We start from the raw sequence: 24,030 nt of genomic DNA on the forward strand, positions 1-24,030 counted from the left end.
ATTTATTTATTTTACGTCGCGGAGAAAAACTGACGATTGTGACAGCGTGATAAGAGTGTGTCAGTGTGTCGAAAATTTAAGATCGTTAGAAGGCGGTTAGCAGATGGTCTTGCAACAATTGCAACTTGCCTTCGCCGATCATACGGATGGGTAATAGCGTCGCCGTCTAATTGCTCGACTTGAGTCTCGGCATAAGGACGAACGATTACGTTGGGCCACCGTATCGAAGGATGTTCCTCCTCGCTGTGGTAGTCGTTCAGACTGCTCTCGTAATCGTTCGGACTGTCCTCACTTCTGCGTACGCAAATCTTGAATGATACATCTAGTATTTTCACGCACTTAATCTACCCTCCCGCTTATTTTTTAATTAAAAAAAAAATAAAAAAACTTTGCCATTGTTAGCATAATAGCGAATTAGGTGATATAAGCGGCTAAGCAACATTTTCTTTCGAGTTTTTGTATAAATCAGTCGGCATCGTTGAGTCAGTCGTACTTTTCGTTCTTAATTCTCGCGAGAATAACGAAATAGACAAAATACATGTAGAAAGAAATATTTACCGATATTCAGATTCGCCCAGCATGCGAGGTATGTTATATTTCCCCGATCCATGCGGAGATGTGTCACCCTTGAGCGGTTCGAGAGGTGTTCGGCGACCATGCCGAATGTGACTGCCGGAGCTGCGACGAGTACGACGCGATATTGTATATAGATTAGGATTTTCACCGGCATCTTCTAGCATACGAGGTAGAATGCGTCGCCTGGCGTTTATGAACCAGTTACACACCTGCAAAATTCAATATCAGTAATGTTAACAAACTGATGCAGACTGGACGATGATATTGATCACAGGAAAGTTAGTTTGAATCCAGACATTAGGCATGTTTAAAAGATGTTTTAAAGACACCTTCTTTCACGTTCTTCTGACACCTTTATAAAACGTCTGAAAAATTTCAAAACATTTTCCAGACATCTCATAAGACACCTTAATGTTCTCGGGGAACCATTAATAACGCATTTGAAACAATCTACAACTACACTCGTTCCCCAAAGCATATATCAGAAATATTGAATGGCTCGAATAAAAAGTTTGGCGCGTATGTATACTGTGTACCCCGCCATGATGTACTAAAAATTGATGACGCTTGTCACGCCACGAGGCCATAAGATATTCAGAATTGATACACGTTTCATGCCACAAAGTATTAAAAATTATTAATTGCAAATGCAATCGAGAAGTACACGTGATCTCGATAAATTGATCATATGTCAATGTGTCAGTGTATCTTTATTAACAATTTATTAGCGAGGCAAGGGGATGAAAAAAGAGCACTTACTTGAAGGAGTGACAGGCCCGTCTGCGTGCATAGTGCTTCCTTCTCGGCTTCGCTCGGATAGGCGTTGAATTTATGCTCTCGAAGCCACTCTTTTAAAATCGTCACGGCTTCCCTCGGCAGGTTACCTCGAGTTTTTCGCCCTGATGCATTTCGAACGGAAACACGTCGATTGACGCGATTCGCGTACGGTGAAGCTCGCGGTGATGTATTTTCTGCTTCTGACGAAATATTTCCTACGTCGTCATCGGAAGGCGATCTTCTCGCAGCGCGGCGTCGATTGTAACAAGGCACTGCAAAAAACACAACTGTGTAATATATGTCGTAAAACTTTTAAAAATAAAATCAGGACGACGCGACGAAACGTACTCTTCGACACTACAGAAAATGGTGGAATGCGTGACGTATCGAAGTAGCTGCTGTTGGTGGGAGTTTTCCAACAAGCGACATAAGTCGACGCAAGTGCCATTTTGTCTTTGTTACTTATTGCCAAAAAAAGAAAGATAGAACGTTTGGGTCGACTTATGTGTCGCTTGCTGAAAAGTTTCCGTAACACCCCAATTGACCGACAGCCACTTTGAAACGTGCATTCCATTCGCAGAGTGAAGTTTCGTGACATAAGTAGCAGTAGCAATTGCTGTAACCGGTTTTCCCTAACATATCTAAAACGCGTTTTTCCGCATTTTCTATAGCGCATGCTCCGCGAACGCACCCCTATACATAAATAGAAACTAAAAGTGCCTTTTCACGTTGACGCTCGACGCTCATTTTCAGCAAACAAAAATCTTCAAAAATAATATCTTTTATTTATATATGTATCTATAAAATATTATTACTTGAAGATATTACTTGAAAATAATTAATATTTTACGTATTTCGAAGTTTATGTTTGATTGTAATACTAAGACGATTAACGACGATTCAGCGCGACGACGCTAGATATTAAACAAATTCAACTTTATTTCTTTGACGCTAGCGTCAAAGCGAAACCATCACGTTCACCTTGTTGACGCTCATTTTCTGCGTCTCATGAATTGGCACCTTTAATTAGACGCAAGACAAAGAAGTTTTAAGCAATAGAATTGATATTTTTCTGTGTATACATGTATGCATGTACACACGTATACATACGCACAAAAAATTTTTCTATGCTGTTAGAATATTTCATTTTTATTAAAAAAAGGCAAGAAACTATCATCGCTCAGGACGGGGGTCCAGCGTTACGCGAGATGCGGCCGCCCGTACGTATAGCCATCGCCGGCCGCGCGGTTGCCGGCTCTTATGCAGCTTGGCTACGTGCAATATGCAGATCACTGCCCCGCTTTCGCTTGAAAAACATCCCGAAAATCGATCTGACTTTTCTATATCTCAATAATTATTGAATTCTGCTTCTGTTCAATTAGTTAAAGGGTCGTTTCAGTCATCAGTGGATTAGACTACTAATTGTAAGAATATTATATTAAAAAAATATATATATATAAAACCACACACATGTCAACAATAGTACCTCATGGGTGACATGAAAAGCTATTGTTTACAAATTATACGCGCCTGAGCCTCGAGTGGCTCATAGACGAGAGTGAAGTAAAGAGTCCCTAGAAGAATACAGAGTCTGACCATTCGACTTATTTTTATTGGTTCGAGAGTTCGCAGCCTTTCAAAATAGTGTGGCCAATCACAGTATAAAGAGATCATATATAGACACACATCACATTGACACCAAAACACATCCAATTTTCGGTGTCCAGGCATTTAATGAGCGCGACTGTACACTAACATATAGTAGTACTGGTAGTACATGGTATACACTTATACATTAATCCCTACTACACACCATTTTGAAGGGCTTTAGCCTATAGTTTGCCAGACTGTATTTTAGGGAATACAGACACAGACCAACAAAAAAAGAAAAGTTGTCTGCGCCATGGACTAGACCATGGTATTCCCATGTATTTTCGCTTGCTGAAACCGAATATGACCTCAGTTTTGCCCCTACACGTCAGGATTTTTTTCTACAGCCAAGATCAAGGTGTAGCAAAACACCTACAAAGATCTTTTCATTAATTGAATTTTCATTAATTATAGTTAGGGAGCTGGTGGCCAAATCGGTATATGATTTGTTCATGTTTCATATCGATAGGGATTAAAGTTTAGATCAATTGCTCTATTTGTTCACGAGAGATGCTATTATCAAACACCCGATATATATCGAGAGAGAGAGAGATATGCCTAGAAAATTGAATTTAACAATATATTATATAGATGTCTGTACACGATTCCGATTAAACAAATTCTACTCGTTCGAGCAGATGTTGTTTGAATAGTTAAACAAACAGCAGATACGTCGTGATAGTTAACTGCTTTCAATCGTTCTCTACCGGGGAATCTACAGGGGAGATAAAAATCTGCAGATAAAAATTTAACTTTTATAGACTGTTCAGAGTCTCATTTTGGACTCATAAAAAAATTACTAACTTTTACTTAAAAAAGTAATTATTTTTTATCCTCAATATTTCTTGACTTTATTTCTATCACTTAACATTGTTTATTTCCAAAATTTGGATTTCTTAAAATGATAAATATCCTTGCAATAAACTGCATTACACATGAGTCAATTTGATCTCTGACAACTTTAGCATGAAGTCAATTCCAATAGTCTTAAGATCAAGGTAATTGCGTTATATCTTGCACGGTATCGACGATTCCTGCAGAAAGGCTTCGATAAATACTATCGGACGAAATGACCAAAACGGGATTAGAAGGAAACGACTAAATGGGATCAGAGAAAGAATCAGAAAGCCTACCAGAGCGCAATCGAACCACACGTATCGCACACGTTGCGTGGCGCGCGACCTGAGATTGGCTCGAGACTCCCTTTCATTGAAACCGGCGCCGCGGCGCACGCGTATCGGGGATCTGGGTTATGCAATTCAGGGTTACGCGGGGAACTCGCAAATAAACGTGAGGTCTCAGGCAAGTGATTGCAGTGTGTGGAAAGCGGCCGGGGCGCGAAGCAATTTGTTTCAATGGTTAGGCAGTTGAAGCGCCTGATGGCTTTGCGATTGATTAACATTCGTGATGAATGCAGGTGCAACTAATTTCAACAATGTGTCTTACAAAGAAACATCCCCGACCCGAAATCTTCGATTTGGTTGAATTTTTGTAAGCATGTAGAGTGACTCAATACATGAATAACGGTAATGTTCATTATTTAACGTGTAACTTTTACAATACAAGACATAGAGAAAAATGTTTTTAAAGGTTCAATGGTAAGTTAAAGTCTATAAAGTGGTACAAACAAAAATGTAAAAAAAAAATTTGTAAAAATTTTTTTGCAATATAAAATTTGTTTTATAATTTTTGTTTATTCTACTTTATAAAACTTAACTTACCATTAAACATTTATGCTAAATATTTTTTTCTATCTCTTGTTTTTTAAGATTTACACGTTAAAAAGTGAAAGCGCCCTTTTGACTTTCAGGTTGAAAATTACCTTCAAGGCGTGACAAAAAACACAAAGAAAGCAAACCATAATTCATATACCGAGTCACTCTACATACTCACAAAACACATTGGAGTATAATAAGGATTAAGGAACCTGAACATTTCATCTAAATCGAAGAGTTTCCTTAGTGGTTGTTTCCTTAGTGTATACTACAATGCCGCAAAGAAAAAACCCAGTAAGCTTTCAGCAATGATAAATATATAACAATGAGAAAAAAAATTGACTTTCTATTGAACTTCAAAAGATTTAACATAACAATATATACTATGTGTCGAGACAAAGGTAATTCTACGGAATAAGGCCTTTTCCAATTTTTGATATTTTCTTGCGGTTTTCTTGGTAAAAACCTTTGTTGTGACTATGACAGTGATAATCAATCGGGGGAGCTCAAAAAATATGCACCCTACCTATTTTTTTTTACCTATTTTTACTTTATTTTTGATAAATGTCTAGATTAAGGATTGAAAAATGGAAAAGACAATAGTCGATACCACCCACCGTGACAAGAACGTTCTCGGTTAGTCGTAAATAATCTAAATGGTTATAATAGCTCAACAGCTTTCGACAAAACGAACGAGACGAAGAAGCTGGATGTCCTCGCCAATGAAAGCAACCAGTGATAATTATATACAAACGATGTTATGTACAATACAATGTTATATATATCGCGGCGTCGCAAGAGCCGTCTCGTATCAGGATTTTATTATAACTGCTTAACGTTTACGTCGAGTTAACAGGTCGCGAGCGCGCGGCAAATAACATCCAGAACGTTGCATAAATCAGCGATATCTAATACGAAAAGTCAGAAAAAGTGCGTGATAGGTCGCGTAACATTACGAACGATTTGAGATACAGAGCTACGACTTTAATCATATCCATACTATGTACACGGAGCAATTCTAAATCTATAACCGAAGACATTCGTGCTGTTTTTAGAAATGAGAAAAGAAAACAATCTGAACATATTGGCAGAAAAAACTCAAAAACCAATCTCTTCGCGTTGATGGTTTCTTCTACCCCTATTTCATATATATATTTTTTAAATTTAGTTGACTAGATCCAACTTTATACACAATCAAAGGTTCATATATACGAAAATCACGAAAACAAAGCTTCCTCTATGAGGAAGCAATACATTTTTAGATAAACGGTACGGCAGATGCACAAAAGAAATCAAAAGAGCCGCATATGTTCGGCAAAGATCAAAGGAAAAAAGGAAAGGGGCAGGTGTGCGTGCGTGCGTGCGTGATCGCGCGAAAAGGGTCAAATGCGTGAATAACAAGTGTGCGAATGTTGCACACCGTGTGAATATACCTATCGAAAGATGTCACTGCGTCTATATGTATATGCGCATATCCGTAAATCGTATGAAAATGAAACTCTAAGGTCGATTTCCCTTTCCACAAGGCGGTCTCCGGAGCGGTGGGTCGTACTTGTTATTCGATTATGTAAAACTTATGCGAAGCAGAGGTCGAACGAAAGCGACGTAAAACGTCGAATGTATATAGAAAACGAACGAGCGGCGAAGACGGACGGCGAGCCGTTATACGTCGAGGCCTATACACAGCAAATACAGTGCGATAAAATCGTGTCCCCCACATTGAATTTACAACAACTTGGAACTCACTCTCGATCGTTCAAGAAATTAAGCAGAAAAGGTCAATGAAGAGGGGCGGATCAGTATATCGGCACATAAAAAATTACGGTATTTATTCTATTTTCTTAATTCAAGAGCCATAAAATATATAAAAGTAAAAAAATATTTATTTTAGTCTTGACAATTTTAAGATAAAGCAAAAAATTTTCGTAAGAAAAAAAAACGTATATTTTATTCTTAAAAAAACTTCTTAGAGATTTAATAAATAATCGAGAATATAAATGTCATTTAATCTTAAAAAAAAATTATACTTTTTAATAAATGATCAAATCTTGTAATAACATAAAACATGAGAGGAAACGTCCCATTTTTTTCACGTTGCCATTGGCCACACCTATTGACAGCGATTGGTGCTTTTGTACAAAAAATTAGAAAGTTTTGTGACCAATTGCAGCGTCGAGAATCGAACGTCATTTGATGCCATGAAACAATAACGTAAGACATAATTACTAGAGTCCGACCAAAACAATCTTTTTATAAGTCTTTGGAAAAGCTGTGAAAAATAAATAGTTTCGGTTACGTCGCCAGAACTCTTTCAATTTCAACCAAAACCGAAACCGAATTTTCGGACTCTAATAATTAGATAATTTAAGAATAAAAGTTTCCGAGGATGTCTTTTATCGATCATAATACATCCCTGGTTGAAACATATGTCTCATTAAGCTGTTAATTTGGGTGCCTCGTTCAAAGCCACCCTAAATTAACAGTGAAATCATAAAAAAAAGGGTGCAAATTACAAACTTGCACATTGCTTCCTCATTATTACAGAAAACTTTTATTTTATTTAATGTATAATTATTAATATTTATTTTTTTGGCTTCCTCATAGAGGAAGCTTTGTGAGCAAAGGGTTCTACCAGACAAAATTCATATATAATATTGCATGATATATAATCTTTTACATATATTTATAATTTTTTATATATATTTATTTCATATATAAAAAATTTGGTTGATTAGACTAAACTTTATCAGGGTTCTATGTATGTACGAAATGTCTGTAACTCCAGAACTAATTAACCAAATCTTAATTAATTATATGAAATAAGGGTAGAAAAAACTGAAAAATTTAATAGAATTAGATATAGATCGCTATATCAAATATTGAGAAAGCTATAGAATAAAACACGCTTTTCTAAAAAAAAAAATTCGAATAAAATCTATACCGGTCAACCGATTTTAATAAAATTTGAGGAGAACATACTTTCTATGATACTCTATCGATTAAAAAAAAAATGCATCCCGATATCTAAAAAATTGTAGAAGTATGCGTGTACAAAAAATCCGTACACACACACATACATACATACTTCCGGACATTTTTTACTAATACGATTTCTCGACATTTTGGAACATTCTAAACCAATTTCCATCAAAATCTCGAAAAAAAAATTTTTCACCATCACAAAGCTTCCTCTATGAGGAAGCAATACGACCTGTTCCTTTCTCGACCAATCATTGCAATGACGTTGCCAACAGCCAACAGCATTGCGACCCTGCCAAGTGTCATTACACCCTGGTATGTGCTTGGTGGTGAGTTTAGAGGCTGGCATTTCGTGTCACAGTAAATTTAGCGGGGCCCTCGTAGAGTTGACCGTCGCTACGAAGCGCGATGTTAAAAAAAAACGGCAGCTAAGAAGAGGTTATCGATCCGAGTTTATACGCTTTTATCCATGAAATTTATGTTCGAACGTTCATTGGTTCGGATTCACGGTCAAAATATAATGTGACGTTTTGGCTAGAATAGAATCGAGCTTTTTAATCGTACTTTTTAACATATATCATAAAAAAAAGAATTTAAAAAACTTTTTCATAAATTGTATATAAGACCAATTAGAGGCGTATTTCAACAGAATTGTCGTCCCTTACCTAGCGGCGCGATGTAATAGGCAGTCACACCTACTAAGTAATGCTATAGGAAGACTCGTTCTCAAAATAATCCAAGTGTTCCGCTGGTTCCATATTTAGCGCGAGTATCGGACTGATTCGCGTTCGGGTCAAACAGAGACCGAAGTTAGAGGGAACGCGAAAAGGCAAAGAGAGATAAGGAAAGAAAAGCGAAGGTAGAAAAAGGATGAAACTGGCTTGAAATTATCCCATCAGAATTACATAATATAATTAAAATAGATATTCCAGATATTAAAGTTATTAAAATATTTTGAACGTAAATTTCAATGTGGTAAACGTTTACGAAGAGAGAAAAATAACTAACGTGATCGGCAGATAGTCGTCTTTATCGGCCGAAAGATAGTCGCAAGATAAACGCAATAGATTACAATTTCTCTTTTGAATAAATCATATATTTAAACAACAACGAAAAGTCGATAATAGATAACGACGATCGATATAAAATTTCTATTGTCTATTGTGCGACGACAGTTGTCACAAATTTGTGATGACAAACACTGAGATGTGTAAGTGTACTGGAGAGGGTACTGGCTAGCGCGACCGAGAGAGAGAGAGAGAGAAAGAGAGAGAAAGAGAGAGAGAAAGAAAGAGAGAGGGAGAGGGAGAAGGAGAAGGAAAGGGAGAGAGAGAAGAAGAGGGAGAGGGAGAGAGGGAGAGGGAGAGGGAGAGAGAGAGAGGGAGAAGGAGAGAGAGAGAGGGTGAGGGAGAGAGAGAGAGAGAGAAGGTGAGGGAGAGGAAGAGGGAGGGAGAGGGGGGGGAGAGAGAGAGAGAGAGAGAGAGAGAGAGAGAGAGAGAGAGAGAGATAAACATGAGGGCAGGCTACTTTATACAATTTGTAATGACAAACACAAATCTTTCTCTCAGTAATATGCGCATGCGTCTAGTACAACAGAAAAGGACAGAAAATTCCAACCTTATCTATTATACCTGTCTCTGGATCGTTTTCCGTCCACGAACGTAGTGTGACAGTGTCCTCTCTAGCATACTTATATCTCAGACATAGCGTCTTTATGTGCGTAAGCAGAGAGGGGCATTCAATCTAGCATCTCTGTATAGAAGAAAAGCTCAAGAGACTCTCGTAGAAATACGAGACTTGTTTCAAATATTGTACATTATATGTTTCGCAAACGCGATATAATTGCGCCTTTGAATGCGATCGAACTCTTCGATCAATATCCTAATCCAAATCCTGATATCTCGTGAATATAGGCGACAGGAATCTTTCCTCGAGGAGTGCACGTGCATTTCGCAAGACGGCGGCGCCTCCGGAAATGGAATCCGCCGCTAGAGAGTGTACGCTAAGAGAAAGAGAGCCCTACTAAACTTAGCGCTCGAGTTTTGCAGTTACGTAAGGTCCAGTAACCCGACGGCGTAAAATTAGGATAGCTCTTCTTGCCTTCGTGTACGTCTAGGTAACAGTCGTCGTCGTCGTCGTCGTCGTCGTCGTCGTCGTCATTGTATACGATGTGATTTATTCTCTCGTAAAAAAATCCGCCATATTTGAAGACGGTGACCAATAAACCAATAAAAACTTTCTCTCTCTCTCTCTCCTCTTTTTCTTTTCCTCCCCCTTTTTCCCCTCCTTTTTACTCTTGGTTCTTACATTTATACTTCCAATTTTTTATCAACTTCAAATTTAATGTACAGGTAGCACGAGAAAAAGAAAAGATCAAATTTCACGTTAGTTCTCTTTCAAAAAGGCAATATAAATCCATAAAACTTTCACTTTAACCGTTTGGAAAGTTATTAGTCAGTATAAGGAATATTTAAAAAAAGCATTTAAAAAATTTCTTGGAAAAATATCTTTTCGAATCTCCTGTAACGTTTATGACTTTATTATGCTATTATTTATAAGCCAGAAAAAAAATCTGCGGAATACGTTATCATGAAAATCTGAAACACGCGATCGAAGCCATCACGATCGAGATTGACCTATGATCCACCGGAGTGCATTGCATATGGATTCGGTCAGGTTGGTATATAATCGTCGTATTCAATGCAAAGTGTGCTGACAGCGTGTGTCACAAGCAGATGTCACGGAGGTGAACATGAACGCTACGATACTCCGGCACAATGTGCATCTGAACGTAAAGTTTTAAAAGGTGCATTTATACTTTATAGTATTTATAGTATTTATCTGACGTATCTGACGTTACTTTTGTCTAAAAATATCTGTAGTCCGAAATCACAATTTGACTCTCGGCAATTTTGAACAATTCGTCAAGAAAGTAAGGTAAATCCTATCCGAATTTTATTTCTAAAATTCCTGAAATTATAAGTACGCGGACCGTGACGTTAAAACGACAAACGTTTCGACGTGGGATATCGTATCGCGGCTTTTCCATCGCGCTCGTTCGCGCGGGCTGTCTCGTCAAACCCGGCGAGCACGTGTTGCCGTGACGCTCGCGAAACGGGGTTCACATGAGCGTTTGCACAGAAAGCCTCCTTCTCCTTCTACTTCTGAATATAGTGGGTCATGCGCGCGACCACGTGCTCTTGTACGCGAGTCGCGAGGACGCCTACGCTAGCACTCATGCCGACGTAATCTCTGAAAAAGCGCGCGTTATACCAACGACAATTGACGAAAGCGAATCCGAACGAGAACGAGACGATATTTCGTCACGTGTGACATTCTCGATGGGAAATAAATTAATATTGACAAGCTTAGACGAAATTGACTACGTTGCATCGAATTATTCGACACTATGTATACGTATACTCTCTGAGTTTCCTCTATATTTCCACCATATTGCTTTAAGAAAATATATTTCCTAATCCCAGCTTATAAGAGAGGATTTTTTACTTTTGGACGAATCCTAAGTTAGAGTGGATACCAGCGTTGATTATTAAGAGATTGCAAGACCTTGACAGGAGGAAAAGTTGTAGATTAATAGAAGTATGAATTTTTTTTGTTATGTATGTCTATTAAAATAACAATACCTTGGTAATAAAAAAATTAGATTTTATGGTGAATATTAATATCATTGTGTTCACACACACATTTCAATTCTGTTCTGCAAAAAAGAATCAACATAATAAAAATTAATACTTTTAAAAATTTATAACTTTTTATAACTCCCAAAATTTATCCTAATTTTTACTTCTGTCAGAGTTCTAAAAGCCCTTAAACCGCTAGAGTATGTCATAAAATATAATGTTTAACAAGGAGCAGGCAAGAATTAAGAAATCAATTTTTAATTTAAGAACATTCTGATGCAAGTAGCTTGAAGGATGTTTATTAATAAGAACTTTATGAATGCATGATCCCTTGTTTTCTAATGAAAAATTAATGAAGGTATTCAGAATCAGTTTGTCAAGTTTTAGCGTAGTAAACTCTCATGCTGATCGTGGCCGCGGTAGTAGAGTGTAACCTTTACAGACATCGTAATAGCCCGGGAGGTAGCGACAAGTGTCAGTGATTTGATTAGTCTTGGAACAAAGTAATTTCTCTTGTTTTAATAGTGTTGTTGATGAAATGCAGTCTGGCTGCGCTGTCTCGCTGGAATGAGCGCTGCGGCGCCTTTGATCTTGTCGAAAAAACACTTATGTTGAAAGAATTTGATTAGTGCTGAGCTTTTATATATATGTTGTTTTTTGTATAAAGAAATGTTTTAGAAGAGTCTGGCATGCAACTGACACTGGAAAATGAGTCTGGCATCCTCCCAAAGTCGTTGTAAAAAGTCGATTTGTAGAATCATTTGATTAGAGCTGTAACTTGTCAGATGGTAGTTTAAATATATAAAATTATAAAAAAATAAGTCTGGCTACTTGTACTGGCTGAAAAATTTCTGGCACCCCCTTTAAAGTCGTCTGCACGAGCGCGCCGGTAGCACGTTGCCCGCCGTATCTCTAAATATTATTAACGCATTACTCATTAAAAAAGATTTTACTTGTCCAAAGGAAAAACGTAAACGATTTCGTGGTTATTAGTAGTGGAATAATGTGTAATTAATTATGTAATAATCAGAAATAAACTAATTTATAAAAAAAAAAAACTATTTTAAAGTAGACAACTTTCAATGAGTAATGCGTTAATAATATTTAGAGATACGGGGATTAAAAAAAAAAAATGTTTTAAACTGGAAACGCGTAGAATCAAAAGTTAAGGTGGACTTTACTTTATTACTACAACCACGATGCGACTGATAATGGTCTGACTTTTAATATATATAGTATGCGACTAGTTTTGAATAACTTTGTTAATTTGTTATTAGAAGATGAGGGATGTACTCATAAAATTTTGCTTATAAGCACTTTGCAAGCTATTCAAAATTAAAACCTAATTTTCTAGTTCTTGCTTGCCCCTTAAAAGAATCGAATGTTCTGTTTTCCGGAACTGACCGAAAGTAGTGGCAACTGAGATCAACTTTGAAGTCTCAAATGAGAACATATGATTTATTTTACACTCACTGTATACATATTTAAAAAATAGATAGAGATACATTGCGGAATAAAATATATTTTACTTTTTGAGAATTAAATAATAATTAATAGAAAGTTGAAATAATAATTTTTCGATATTTATTCATTCTCCAATTCTATAAACCTGACATTTTTCTAAAAGTTCATTAATGATCAACGAATGATGCACGTGATAGTGAAAGGAAATCTAATCTAACCGTCGACAGCGAGGCCCGCTTTCGCTAAATTCATTAACGTGGCAGTTCAGCGCAACCGTGACTTGTATTATATGAACAACTATTCTATACAATCGCAGAAATATCTCTGAGATTACCGCTGTCACCTTTAAAAAATGGATCTCACATCGTCGTTTCAATGTAGAATTAGAATCAACCGGAGATAATTTATTATTAATATGATATCTACAACTTGGGATTATGACTCTAACAATAAGTAACTAGTTGATTCAATTCCAATCTTTACTTTATATGTCTGTGTTTCAAAGTTTTCAAAAAAAAAATTTACATTAAAAAGTTTCGGAAAGCATCCTGCGTCCCAACTAAGGTCGGATATTCAATAAAGAAGAAAAAGAAGAAATGTGAAAGCAGTGATATTTGGTGACCCCTTATAAAATATTCTTATTCAAGATATTGTATAAATTTCTTATAGACATTGTTGTAACTCTGCCAGTTCTATACCTGGCCTGTCATTGCCCATCCTCTGTCCTAACTGCATGCTGGCATTCGTAGATAGCACTCTTCTGGGCCCTTCGGCATCAAATCTTCGAGATATCCAACAAACAGCGACATTTGCGGGCTTAAGATCTTAAAGATCTGAGGAACTGTCTTTAGCAGTAGACCAAGGGTCGGCAATCCGTAAAAAAAAAAAAAAAAAAAAAAAAAAAAAAAAAAAAAAGCGAATTTGCCACGATAGTTTCTTACGTGTCGTGGACGAATCTCCCTCAAAAGTCACGACAGCGAGCGTGTCGTTCGCGCGCGGCCTCTCGCAAGCCGGAGGCGCGAGAACCGGTTTGGTAAAAGTCCATGCGTCCGATTCGCACGATCACGTGCGGGCGGCCGTCATTGACGACGGGACGGAGGCGCGAGAACGGCGTCGACGGCGACGTGATCGCCGATCGATTTCCCCGGCGTGGCCGCATTTGAGACGCGCTTCCCGTCGCGGCGCGGCGCGACGTGTGTCGTCGAAAACTGTTCGTCCCCGCCCGGTCTGGACGCGATTGCCACATCCAGTTCGTGTCTTTCTATATTTCCACCGATGTAACGATCGCGAATGTGGTAACGTGGGTACTAAGCTCTCCTGATCGCGCACCGGTAACTGGAAACGATTCCACACCAGTTGGGAGACGATCAAGCACCACCTATGCGCGATGTCGACGGTACGCTTTATCGAGCTGCAGTTTCCGCGAGTTTTACGCGAGTCACACGGCAGCAACGACACTCCGCACTAGTCGGCGATACGCGCGTGACTGCTAAGTCTGCCGGCTAACGAAACCGCGGCCACCGAGGGTGCTTTTACCCCACCGTGCCGACTGTCGCGATCGCGACGAAGCGGAAAAGACCGGACTTGAAGCCGCATCGCTATATAGGCTCAGCGATATGTCTTTAAAAAGACACCTTCTCTTCTAGTTGAGCAAACCTCACTTCGAAGACGGAGGGTCTTCGCGAGCCACGCGACCGAAAGCCCTAAAGCTTACGATAACAGATAACAAATCTGACACAGGCCTATTCTTGTCATCGACAAGTTTAGCCGTTTTACTTTTAAATCCTCAGCGTGTCAAGGTACCTATCTTTTATACTTTTGTAGTTTCGCGCTTTGACAATCTTGGTGGAAGAGAGAACAGGAAACAACGAGTATAGCAAACATTTAAGCTGTTATTTATACATACATATTACATACGTACGTATACATACGTACATACATAATATATATTAACTTATTGTCGCCAAGTATAGTCAGCTTATTTATATATTAATATAAATAATTGTTACAAAAAAATACGTATTATGGAACTTTTCGGAATCCGATCGAGATCATAAGATTTTGGATTAGTGCGTTTCCAATCGGGATTCCATTTATATATCTTAATTGTTACGAAGTTTGTTAGAATTGGGATGAAAATCGATTTTCTCTGATGGAACCGACTTTCCGCACGTTTCCATGTTTTTTTTTTAGATGAAAATAAACCGAACATACGGAACGAGGGAAACAAACGATTTCAACAAATCACAATGCAAAAGAAAATCTGGAAATGTGTCATCATACTGACAGAACAGCAGATAATGCCGTCCTGCTGGTATGATGACACATGACATTTCTAGATTCTTTTCTGGCATAGTAATATGTAAGTAAAATATATTAATTTTATATTAAAAATATTTGATAAATATATATATAAATTGATGGTCAATATTACGGTGAAAAATAAGATATAACAAAAGAATGAAATACACATCATATTTAAATATTTATAATTATAAAAAGCTTATTATTGATGTTATTTATAATTGATACGTTATCAAATATTGTGTTATATACAAATTTCTTTACGTATGTGTTTCTGAGAAAATTATTATTTGTGTATATGATAAATATTATACTAACAGTTTTTATTGGATGAAACATATGCTATATATTATGTAATTACGTGAAATTTTGATAAGACTATGAATGAGCAGCGTCTCATTATGCTAAACTTTATAAAAAAGCAATACGAACCTTGCATAAAACCGAGCGCAAGATCTAGACGAACAAAAACAAACCGGTATTTTATGAAAGCCAACTTATTAAATAATTATGGCAAGTTAAAATCCACAGATAAAAAGACAAAAATATTTATTATATCATCATAAGAAAACAGGAGCTATAGAAAGCAAACAGCTATAAAAATAAAAGAACTAATATTAAATAAACAAAATAATATGTGATAATTCTATATATAAATATTTAAATTAAATATGTAAATTATATATAAATATTTAACTTAAATATTTAAATTAAAAGTACACACAAAAAATATGTAAAAATGTATTATTTTTATAAATTTGCTTATATTTGAACTACATAATATTATATCGCAATAAAAAATAATTAAAAGTAGGTATTTAATATTTACCATTGTCACACAATTAAAATTTAATTGAATTTTAAGCTAATATATAAAGATATTTATTTAATACTTAAATATTTTCTAAATTTTTCTAAATTTTGTCTCTTCAATACTTATAATTCACTTAGAATTATGGGTTACTGAAAATCAAGCGAACTTTTATATTTTCTCTGATAACACCAGTTTCTATTTTTGTAACATTATTCCAATCAAAATCGACATTCCATTTGCTCACAAGATATCGGAAACTTTCTATTCAGCAGTAAACTCTCGATAATTTGACACTATTAAGAGGAGAATCTACTTCGATGGGTAAAAAAAATCGATTTTTTTTTGCATAAATAAATAGTATTAGATTTCAAGAATATATTCCCAAAGTATTATCGTTAAACTCGTAAAATTGATGAAACTACAGCTTTTTTTAGTGAGGCGCGCGGAGAATCGATACAGCAGACGTTCGCTATACTGGCTTTGCAGCGTTCTCGGTTCTATTACTGCGGGAACAAAAGAATACCTAATATATACCTGCTAAACCCACAACTATTTTATTTGACCCTATAGTGTTTATATTTATGTGGTAGAGTATTTGTGCGTGCGTGTGTGTGTGTGTGTGTGTGTGTGTGTGTGTGTGTGTGTGTGTGTGTGTGTGTGCGCGCGCGCGCAAGAAATATAAAGAAAGCGGCGAAACTCGGAGGAAAAGGAAAGCTGACGGACACACTAATAAAAAAATTGACAAAATATTATAGATTAGCAATAAGAAGACATCCGGATTCGGTTGAAGAGATAAAAAAGGCCATCATAACTACTTATTATCACTTATGCTCAACCGATGAAAAACCACAACACGAATACTGTCCAACGGGGTGTGAAAGTTGGTGCAAATGGCTAGTAGCAGAAGCGACTGGGAAACTAGTAGAGTCCCTTTATAAGAGTCTGGACAGACTTTGGGAGTGCAACAACATGGCGTGAATGTCACGTATATAGGGACTCTATTCTAGACGCCCTAGATGGAAGAAAAACACTATGGCGTCGATGACTACACGTAATCGTTGTATTGTTGTGATATCGTGAGAGAATTCTACAGAGGCTGTGAAAAAGTGTGTTTGTCTATATTTTTATTTTGACTTGATAGAGATAAGATAACCAAAACTTTAAAATACCTGAAAAAAATATTTCAATAAAATAAATTATAATAGTATACAATTTATTGATAGAGAAAATTACGAGATGTATATATAGATAAATGCATGACATTGTCATTTTCATTTTTTATTAATTTTGTAATTCTTTATTTCAAATTCTAAGACACCTATATTCTGTAAATGTTAACGACATCATTTCGTGCTTTGCGCAGGTATGTAACACTACAGTGCTACAGCAAAGCACGTAACAATATCGTTAATGTGTACTGGCACGTAATATGCACGTAACTTTGCGGAATGGATTCCTGTCGAAATTATACTGTTTTCCCTAAAAATACAATAGAAATGTAGGAAATAACAATTTCGATCGGAATCCATTTCGAAAAGTTCCATAATACGCACCTTGAGAGAGGCTCCTAAGGCTCGTTATTTTACCGCTCGTGATTGGTTCCGCCATGGTGTTGCACGTCCAATGAAAATAAGAACCAGTCTGTCCAGACTCTTATAAAGGGACTCTAGAAAACTAGATGAATTTGAACACCCACCTGCTTTTCACAAGGATGTTCAAAAGCAATTGTTGTCGATTTATCAAGATTTGTCCAAGGATGATCTATTGGAAAGATGCTTAGGCGGATATACGCAGAATTCAAACAAAAGTTTTAATGCAAGTCTGTGGCATCTGGCACCAAAACATCTTCACTGCGGCGCCAATACAATTGAAATTTCTGCATATTTTGCTACTGCGATCTTCAATGAAGGGTACTACCCTATTTTAAAAATAATGGAAACAATGGGCATTGTGATCGGACAACAGACCAAAAGATTCGTCGATTCACAGAATGACAAACGACTGCGGAAAGCAGAAATTCATATACTTGGAAGAACACGAAAGAAGCTCAAACAGCCAACAAAATGCAGAAAACTGCCCATAACAGGAGTTATACGAGAAAGAGGAAGACATATTGTATGGGCCCGGAATAGCGGATTGAACATTATTTCATTGTAAGTATCGTGAAAACATCAAGAACTTCATTTCTATATTCAAGTACGACTCTTTTGACCCGCCATTTTAAATCCGCCATTTTGAATTTTAAAAATCTGATATCAGATTCGGATTCAGCGATCTCAAAAACCTTTATACTGAAATTTGCATGCATTTTTACGTGCTTTTTTGGCTGAGAGCAAAAAAATAAACTTTAAACGCGTTTTTCTAAAAAACCACTTTTTCCAACTTTGCGTACAAGATAACTCAAAAAGTAATCACTCAAATAACTTTCGCCAAGCATGATTCGATTCCTTACAATTTTCTCCAGGGATTGAACCTACGTTTACATTTTTTGGTTTATTTATAACATTTTTATCAACAATAGAAGATCGATTTTTTTATTTAAAAAATGTCACTTTTCTTACAATTGCTGTAACTTCTTCAATTTTTCATATTTTTATTTGCAAATAGGTTCAATCCCTGCGTAATTGATTAAGCTTTAAGGAAAATTTTTATTTTTTGCTTTCAGATAACTCAGCTCGATGCTACAATGTACGCAGCTAACCGTTGCGCTACCAACAATGCGCTACAAAATTGTCCGCCATTATAATAAAAATTAATGTACCTAAAAAAAATTTTTATTACAAAAAAAAAATAATCCAATATCACTTATAGTTTCCTTGAAAAAAATTCCCAAAAAATCATCATTTTTCACCCGGCTAAAGTAGATTCCCCCCTTAAGGCTCAGTTTCACAAATGTCAGAACCCTATTCACTCCAACGTTTTTTCCGCCCCTTTATTCCTCCAACCATGCACTTTCGAGTCCCACGTGTTTTTCAAAATGTTTTAATAGCTTTGAAAATTTTCCCAAAAATAATTATAATATCTTTGTACCTTCGATTAAAAATCAATGTAAAGAAAATTTGGAAATCATTTATTTAAATATTTTTTTACAACAATTATATGTTGACAAACACACGTTACGACTCGTTTTACTTAAAAAATCACAACTCACGAACAAATTGACGAAGCTTAATAAACCAAAACGCAAATTAAAGCTAAAAGTAGTGCAAATGAAAAAAAATGAGACAATTATTAATTAAATAAGAATATTTAATTTCGTCGTCGCAAATTTGGTAATTTTTAAATGGTACAGAAAGACTTTAAGGACTTAAAAAATGCTAGAAAAAGAATTTCTGAATAAAAAAAGGCGAATTTGAAATGTGGCAGATATTTTTTATGTAAAAATTTTTTTTTTTTTTTTAATCGTAGCTCCTCCCCACCTCTTCCATCTGCCTCTGAGCCATAATAGACCTCTGTGGAATGTTTAATTTTTTTTTAACGACAAAAATATTTTAAATACGCTTAAATTATACACAAAAATACATTTTTATCGGGGGGAAAAAAAAAATGCTCATTTACCTTTCACCCAACATTAACGTAATCCTCCAACCATGCACTTTCGTGTCCCACCGAGATTTTGATTGTTTGTTGTTTCGAGAGTAAATGAGCTAGGACTTTGAAATTTTTACCTGAGAACCCTGAGGTTCCCTGCTAGCCCAGTCGATAGAGCCCGAAAAAGCCGCTGAAATGGAATTAATTCCGGGAAGCGATTTTATTTTTTTGACTGTTTCGGAGGGTCATGGGTAATCTAAAACCGGATTTTCGGGATTCTAACCCTGGAGCGTTAGCCGCCATTTTGATTAGAAGGGTGATTTTGTAAATATCTCGCTTATTTTCAACTTTAGAGTGAAAGTGGTAATAACCAAACTTATAGAAAATTTAATACTCTACAATTTTGGTCCTCATTATTTTTTACCTAGGATCGATATTTTGGGTCTTAGACTCGAAAGTGGGGGTGAATTTTTTATTTATTTTATTTTTTAAATAAACGCGCCATAAACTTTACCCCCGTGGTGGTGTAAAAAAGATGTTTTTCATTATACCAAGTAAATTCAAAAAATAAAAAAAGATAAAAAATTTCACCCCCCACTTTCGAGTCTAAGGCCCAAAATATCGATCCTAGATGAAAAATGATAGGGACCAAAATTGTAGAGTATTAAATTTTCTACAAGTTTGGTTATTACCACTTTCACTCTAAAGTTGAAAATAAGCGAGATATTTACAAAATCACCCTTCTAATCAAAATGGCGGCGAACGCTCCTGAGTTAGAATCCCGAAAATCTGGTTTTAAACTACCCATGACCCTCCAAAACAGTCAAAAAAATAAAATCGCTTCCCGGAATTAATTCCATTTAAAAGTCTCTATCGACTGGGCTATGCCACAACAACTTTTTTTTAGGAGTGGAGGGGATTATCTAACGATCATTTGTTTTCCGGAACAAACAACTGTTAGAAACTCGTGGGACACGAAAGGTTGGATGGCTTGGTTGGAGTGAATAGGGTTAACTTTTAATAACAACTTCAAAAAATTAATCGACCCCACTGGCCATTACTTCTTTATTTTTCCTCTTCTTCTTGACCGCATCTTTGTTGTTGACCGCAACCTCCAAAAAGACATCGGAGAATTTGCTCGCAATATACGATCGAGTCATTGAGGCTGTATAGGATTTCGGTTTGTTTTTGTATACTTTCAGAACACGGTAACTTGTTTGATCTTAGCCTGTCCTGCGGTATTTTGGGAACACAACTTAATTGTAATGTAATTTGTCATTGTGTATGATTTGGGCCAGTGCGACTTTGAATATGGCACGTTACGGACCGTGTGGAAAAAATAAGTTTCTTCACGGTTACGCTAGCGAGGTTCGCGAGTTTTACAATCTCACTCCTTCGATGCAACAATCATGTAAGCTTCTACGTTTTTTAATTTTGACATTCCTTCGGGTTCTTATTTTTGACATTTTCGTTTGACATATTCGTTTTTAATTTTGGCGTGCGCACGATGTGGTTTGGACGCGGCGTCTGGCGACGCATGATTTGGTTGTTGCTTGATGTATAATGTATAACATCTCACTTGAAAAGAGCCTGATTGAGGCCGAAACGTTGTGAAGAGGAAGAATAAAGAAGTAATGGCCAGTGGGGTCGATTAATTTTTTGAAGTTGTTATTTATATGTACTGGCAAACCTAATATACTGGATTGTTAACTTTTAACCTTAGATTAATTCACTCTTCATCTCTTTCTAAAGTCCCCCTTAGAGCCCGCTAAAGTACAGTGCATATTTCGGATCATCTACTTTTCACTATTTTTATGTCTTTCGTCTACCTGAGTTTAAGCTTTTCTTTAAACTTTTCAGCTATACAAAAGGTTTTTGGAATCTTAGTGCAGAGGTAAAGATAAGACTTTATATCCGTTTATTTTAGTAGAATTATAGTATTTTAGTATTAAATAAGAAACTTTAAAGAAGATAAGAAAATATAATAAAACACACACACACACACACACACACACAGTCTAATTAAAATTGTTTATTTATAAGTACATGTTTTTTAAAAAGAAAAATAGAATATGACCAAATTGTACAAAACAAACAGAATTTGATAAAATATAAATAGAATAGATAAAAGTTAATCCATAAATAGAACTCTATAATATAATTTTATAATTCTATAATAAATCAAAAACTTTATTCGATCCAACTATTGATTAAAAAATCAAAATTACAATCTTTGACTATTTCATTTTCAATTGATAGCATTGTAGAAGCATTTATAGCCTTTATGCAAATATTGCAAATCCTAAACATCATTTTTCCATTCAAACAAATATAAAAGTTTGCCTAAAACAAAAATTTTGCAACAAAATTTTTCCTGTTAAACTTTTTAGTAAAAAATTTAACCCTACAAGTACACACATATTTTTTGCTATACTTATGCGCGTTTTCACCAACGTCGTTTAACTTGAACCTTAGTTCAATTCGTTTGTTTCTAAGGGAGACTGTTAGAGCCAAAGCACATATGACAGTCGTAGTCGTGGACGTAAGTAACGCACAAGCTTTGGCATATCCTGATCTGTCAGGTCGGGGACTACGGCCGTCGTATATCTGATGTAAAAGCAAAATTTCTGTGCGGTTCGTATGTTTCCCACAAAAGCAGTTTTAAGTGTATACAAATTTTTCGCTGAGGAGGAAAAACGCGAAATTTGCACATTCTTTTTTGAAAATTCACAACTGAAACTATCCGGTAGAACAATTTTTCTTGATGCGGATTCTGAAAGAGCAGATGTTAATTTTTTAAGGAAAAATATAGAGCCATGTAATTTTTTATCGTTATCAACAAAATCTCCAGGGGTCAAGTAGGCCGATTTTCGAGGTCTCTTTTTTCGTAAAAGTAAATGTATTCGCGTGATTTCTTAAAAAATTAAACTAGAAACGATAAAAAAACATGACTACCATGACAAAACATGACTTATCTAGCACCGTGTATACACATTCTATATAAAAAATTAATATTAAAGTCATACTTATAAACCAGTAAATAATTGTTAATATCAAAAGATTATAACACAAAAACGTTAATATATTTATTCAATACTACTTATTTAATATATATATATATATATATATATATATATATATACCAAATATTAGCAAAAAACGAGACACTTACTTTTGAATTTCAACCGAGCACACTTGAGTCTCTGAAACCCGATACTATCTTTACGTTCACACTGTTCTGCTACTGAACGACAACTGAGGATATTTTGCTGAGTCTCTCTTAGACCCAAGTGGGGGTACAGGCAACAGGAACAAGGTACAACACAGATAATAGATTTTCAACCTATCGGAAGCCTTTGTATTGTGCATCCAGCTTTATGCGCTAATTATGTATTGTTAGGATAACTCGGGGAAATATGCCAGTATGAGGAGTGGGGAATATGCCACTCGTTATGTTCAACAAAGCTACGGCTAGGAGCGCTGTTGTAAATACCGTGGAATTATTAAAAGTGTTATAATCTGACGTTTTGCCAAAGTTTTCTTTAGTTCCTGTCAGTATTATAGTTTTTATGGGGTAAGTACATATGACAATGCGTGCTTTTTAAAACTTTCTTAGTCCTTTATGTAGGATGTGCGATTAATATCTAGGCGGCGCTGCGTCTACCGTGCGTTGGTAGCATTGAAGAGCGTGCGTGGCATGCGAGCGTATCAGAGACGTACGAGTCGTGCTACATAACAGTCAACCTTCCTGTACTTCCAAGCATCGAATAAAAGTATTGAGAACACTTCTTCCTGTACATTACTCAAAATACAACAGTAACCTCGTACAATGAGTGCTACAGAACAACGCTATCCGCAGATCGACAAAGAAGCCTTAGCAATAGTATGGGCCGTTCAGAAATTCTTTCATTATCTTTACGCCCGACATTTTGCGATCATAACAGATCACAAGCCTTTAACGCAAATTTTGCATCCAGAGAAATCTTTGCCTACTCTTTGTATTAGTCGAATAGCCAATTACGCCGATTACTTAGCACACTTTGATTTTGACGTTGTATTCAAACCAACAGGAGAAAACACGAATGCAGACTACTGTTCGAGAGTACCAATGCCAGCATCTACGCTTACTACACACCGAATTTCGCACAAAGAGAGGGAAGAGATAGAATATGATGGATTCGATCAATTCGTCCTACACCAGATCACACAACTTCCCATTAAAGCCGAGAATATCGCGCGCGAAACGCGGAAGGATTCTCACTTGGGGAAAATACTTCAACATTTAGAATCAGGTCAAGAGTTATCTCGTTACGGGTACAAAGCACCGGAAGCCAACTATAGATTGGGGAGCAACTGTTTAGTACTCGAACATCGGGTTGTAATACCACCAGTCTTTAGAGAAGCAATACTGAGCGAATTACATACCGCACATATAAAAATAGTCAAAATGAAAGGCTTAGCAAGATCATTCGTCTTGGCCTGGCATTGATTCTGCTATCGAAGAAGTAGCTAAAACTTGTTCAGACTGCGCAAAAACCCCCGAAATACAGGCATCATCATTGGGAGTATCCTAAAGGTC

The 24,030-nt window shown here is 36.2% G+C and overlaps 2 protein-coding genes across 3 annotated transcripts in view; one reads left to right on the top strand and one right to left on the bottom strand.

Annotated features, from left to right (window-relative positions):
- LOC143906595 (uncharacterized) overlaps nucleotides 1–24,030 on the bottom strand; it is a 52,555-nt gene that overhangs the window by 5,957 nt on the left and 22,568 nt on the right. The window contains exons 1-4 of one of the 2 annotated variants that reach the window (XM_077422785.1): nucleotides 13,501–14,878; nucleotides 1,336–1,625; nucleotides 559–785; nucleotides 130–294 (exon numbers count right to left, since the gene is read on the bottom strand). In XM_077422785.1, the coding sequence (XP_077278911.1) occupies nucleotides 130–294; nucleotides 559–785; nucleotides 1,336–1,625; nucleotides 13,501–13,537 (719 nt within the window). In that variant the 5' untranslated portion in view covers nucleotides 13,538–14,878. Of the gene's footprint in view, nucleotides 1–129; nucleotides 295–558; nucleotides 786–1,335; nucleotides 1,626–13,500; nucleotides 14,879–24,030 lie in introns of those variants that run through there. The other variant, XM_077422787.1, reaches the window with a different exon arrangement.
- On the top strand, nucleotides 6,155–22,593 carry LOC143906598 (uncharacterized). Its single transcript, XM_077422791.1, has 3 exons — nucleotides 6,155–6,542; nucleotides 17,665–18,073; nucleotides 18,586–22,593. The coding sequence occupies exons 1-3, from the start codon at nucleotides 6,500–6,502 to the stop codon at nucleotides 18,587–18,589; spliced, it is 456 nt and encodes a 151-aa protein (XP_077278917.1). The 5' UTR covers nucleotides 6,155–6,499; the 3' UTR covers nucleotides 18,590–22,593.

Source organism: Temnothorax americanus, unplaced genomic scaffold (assembly GCF_048541705.1).
Source record: "Temnothorax americanus isolate GAGA-0224 unplaced genomic scaffold, ASM4854170v1 Scaffold73, whole genome shotgun sequence".
Lineage (NCBI taxonomy): Eukaryota > Metazoa > Arthropoda > Insecta > Hymenoptera > Formicidae > Temnothorax > Temnothorax americanus.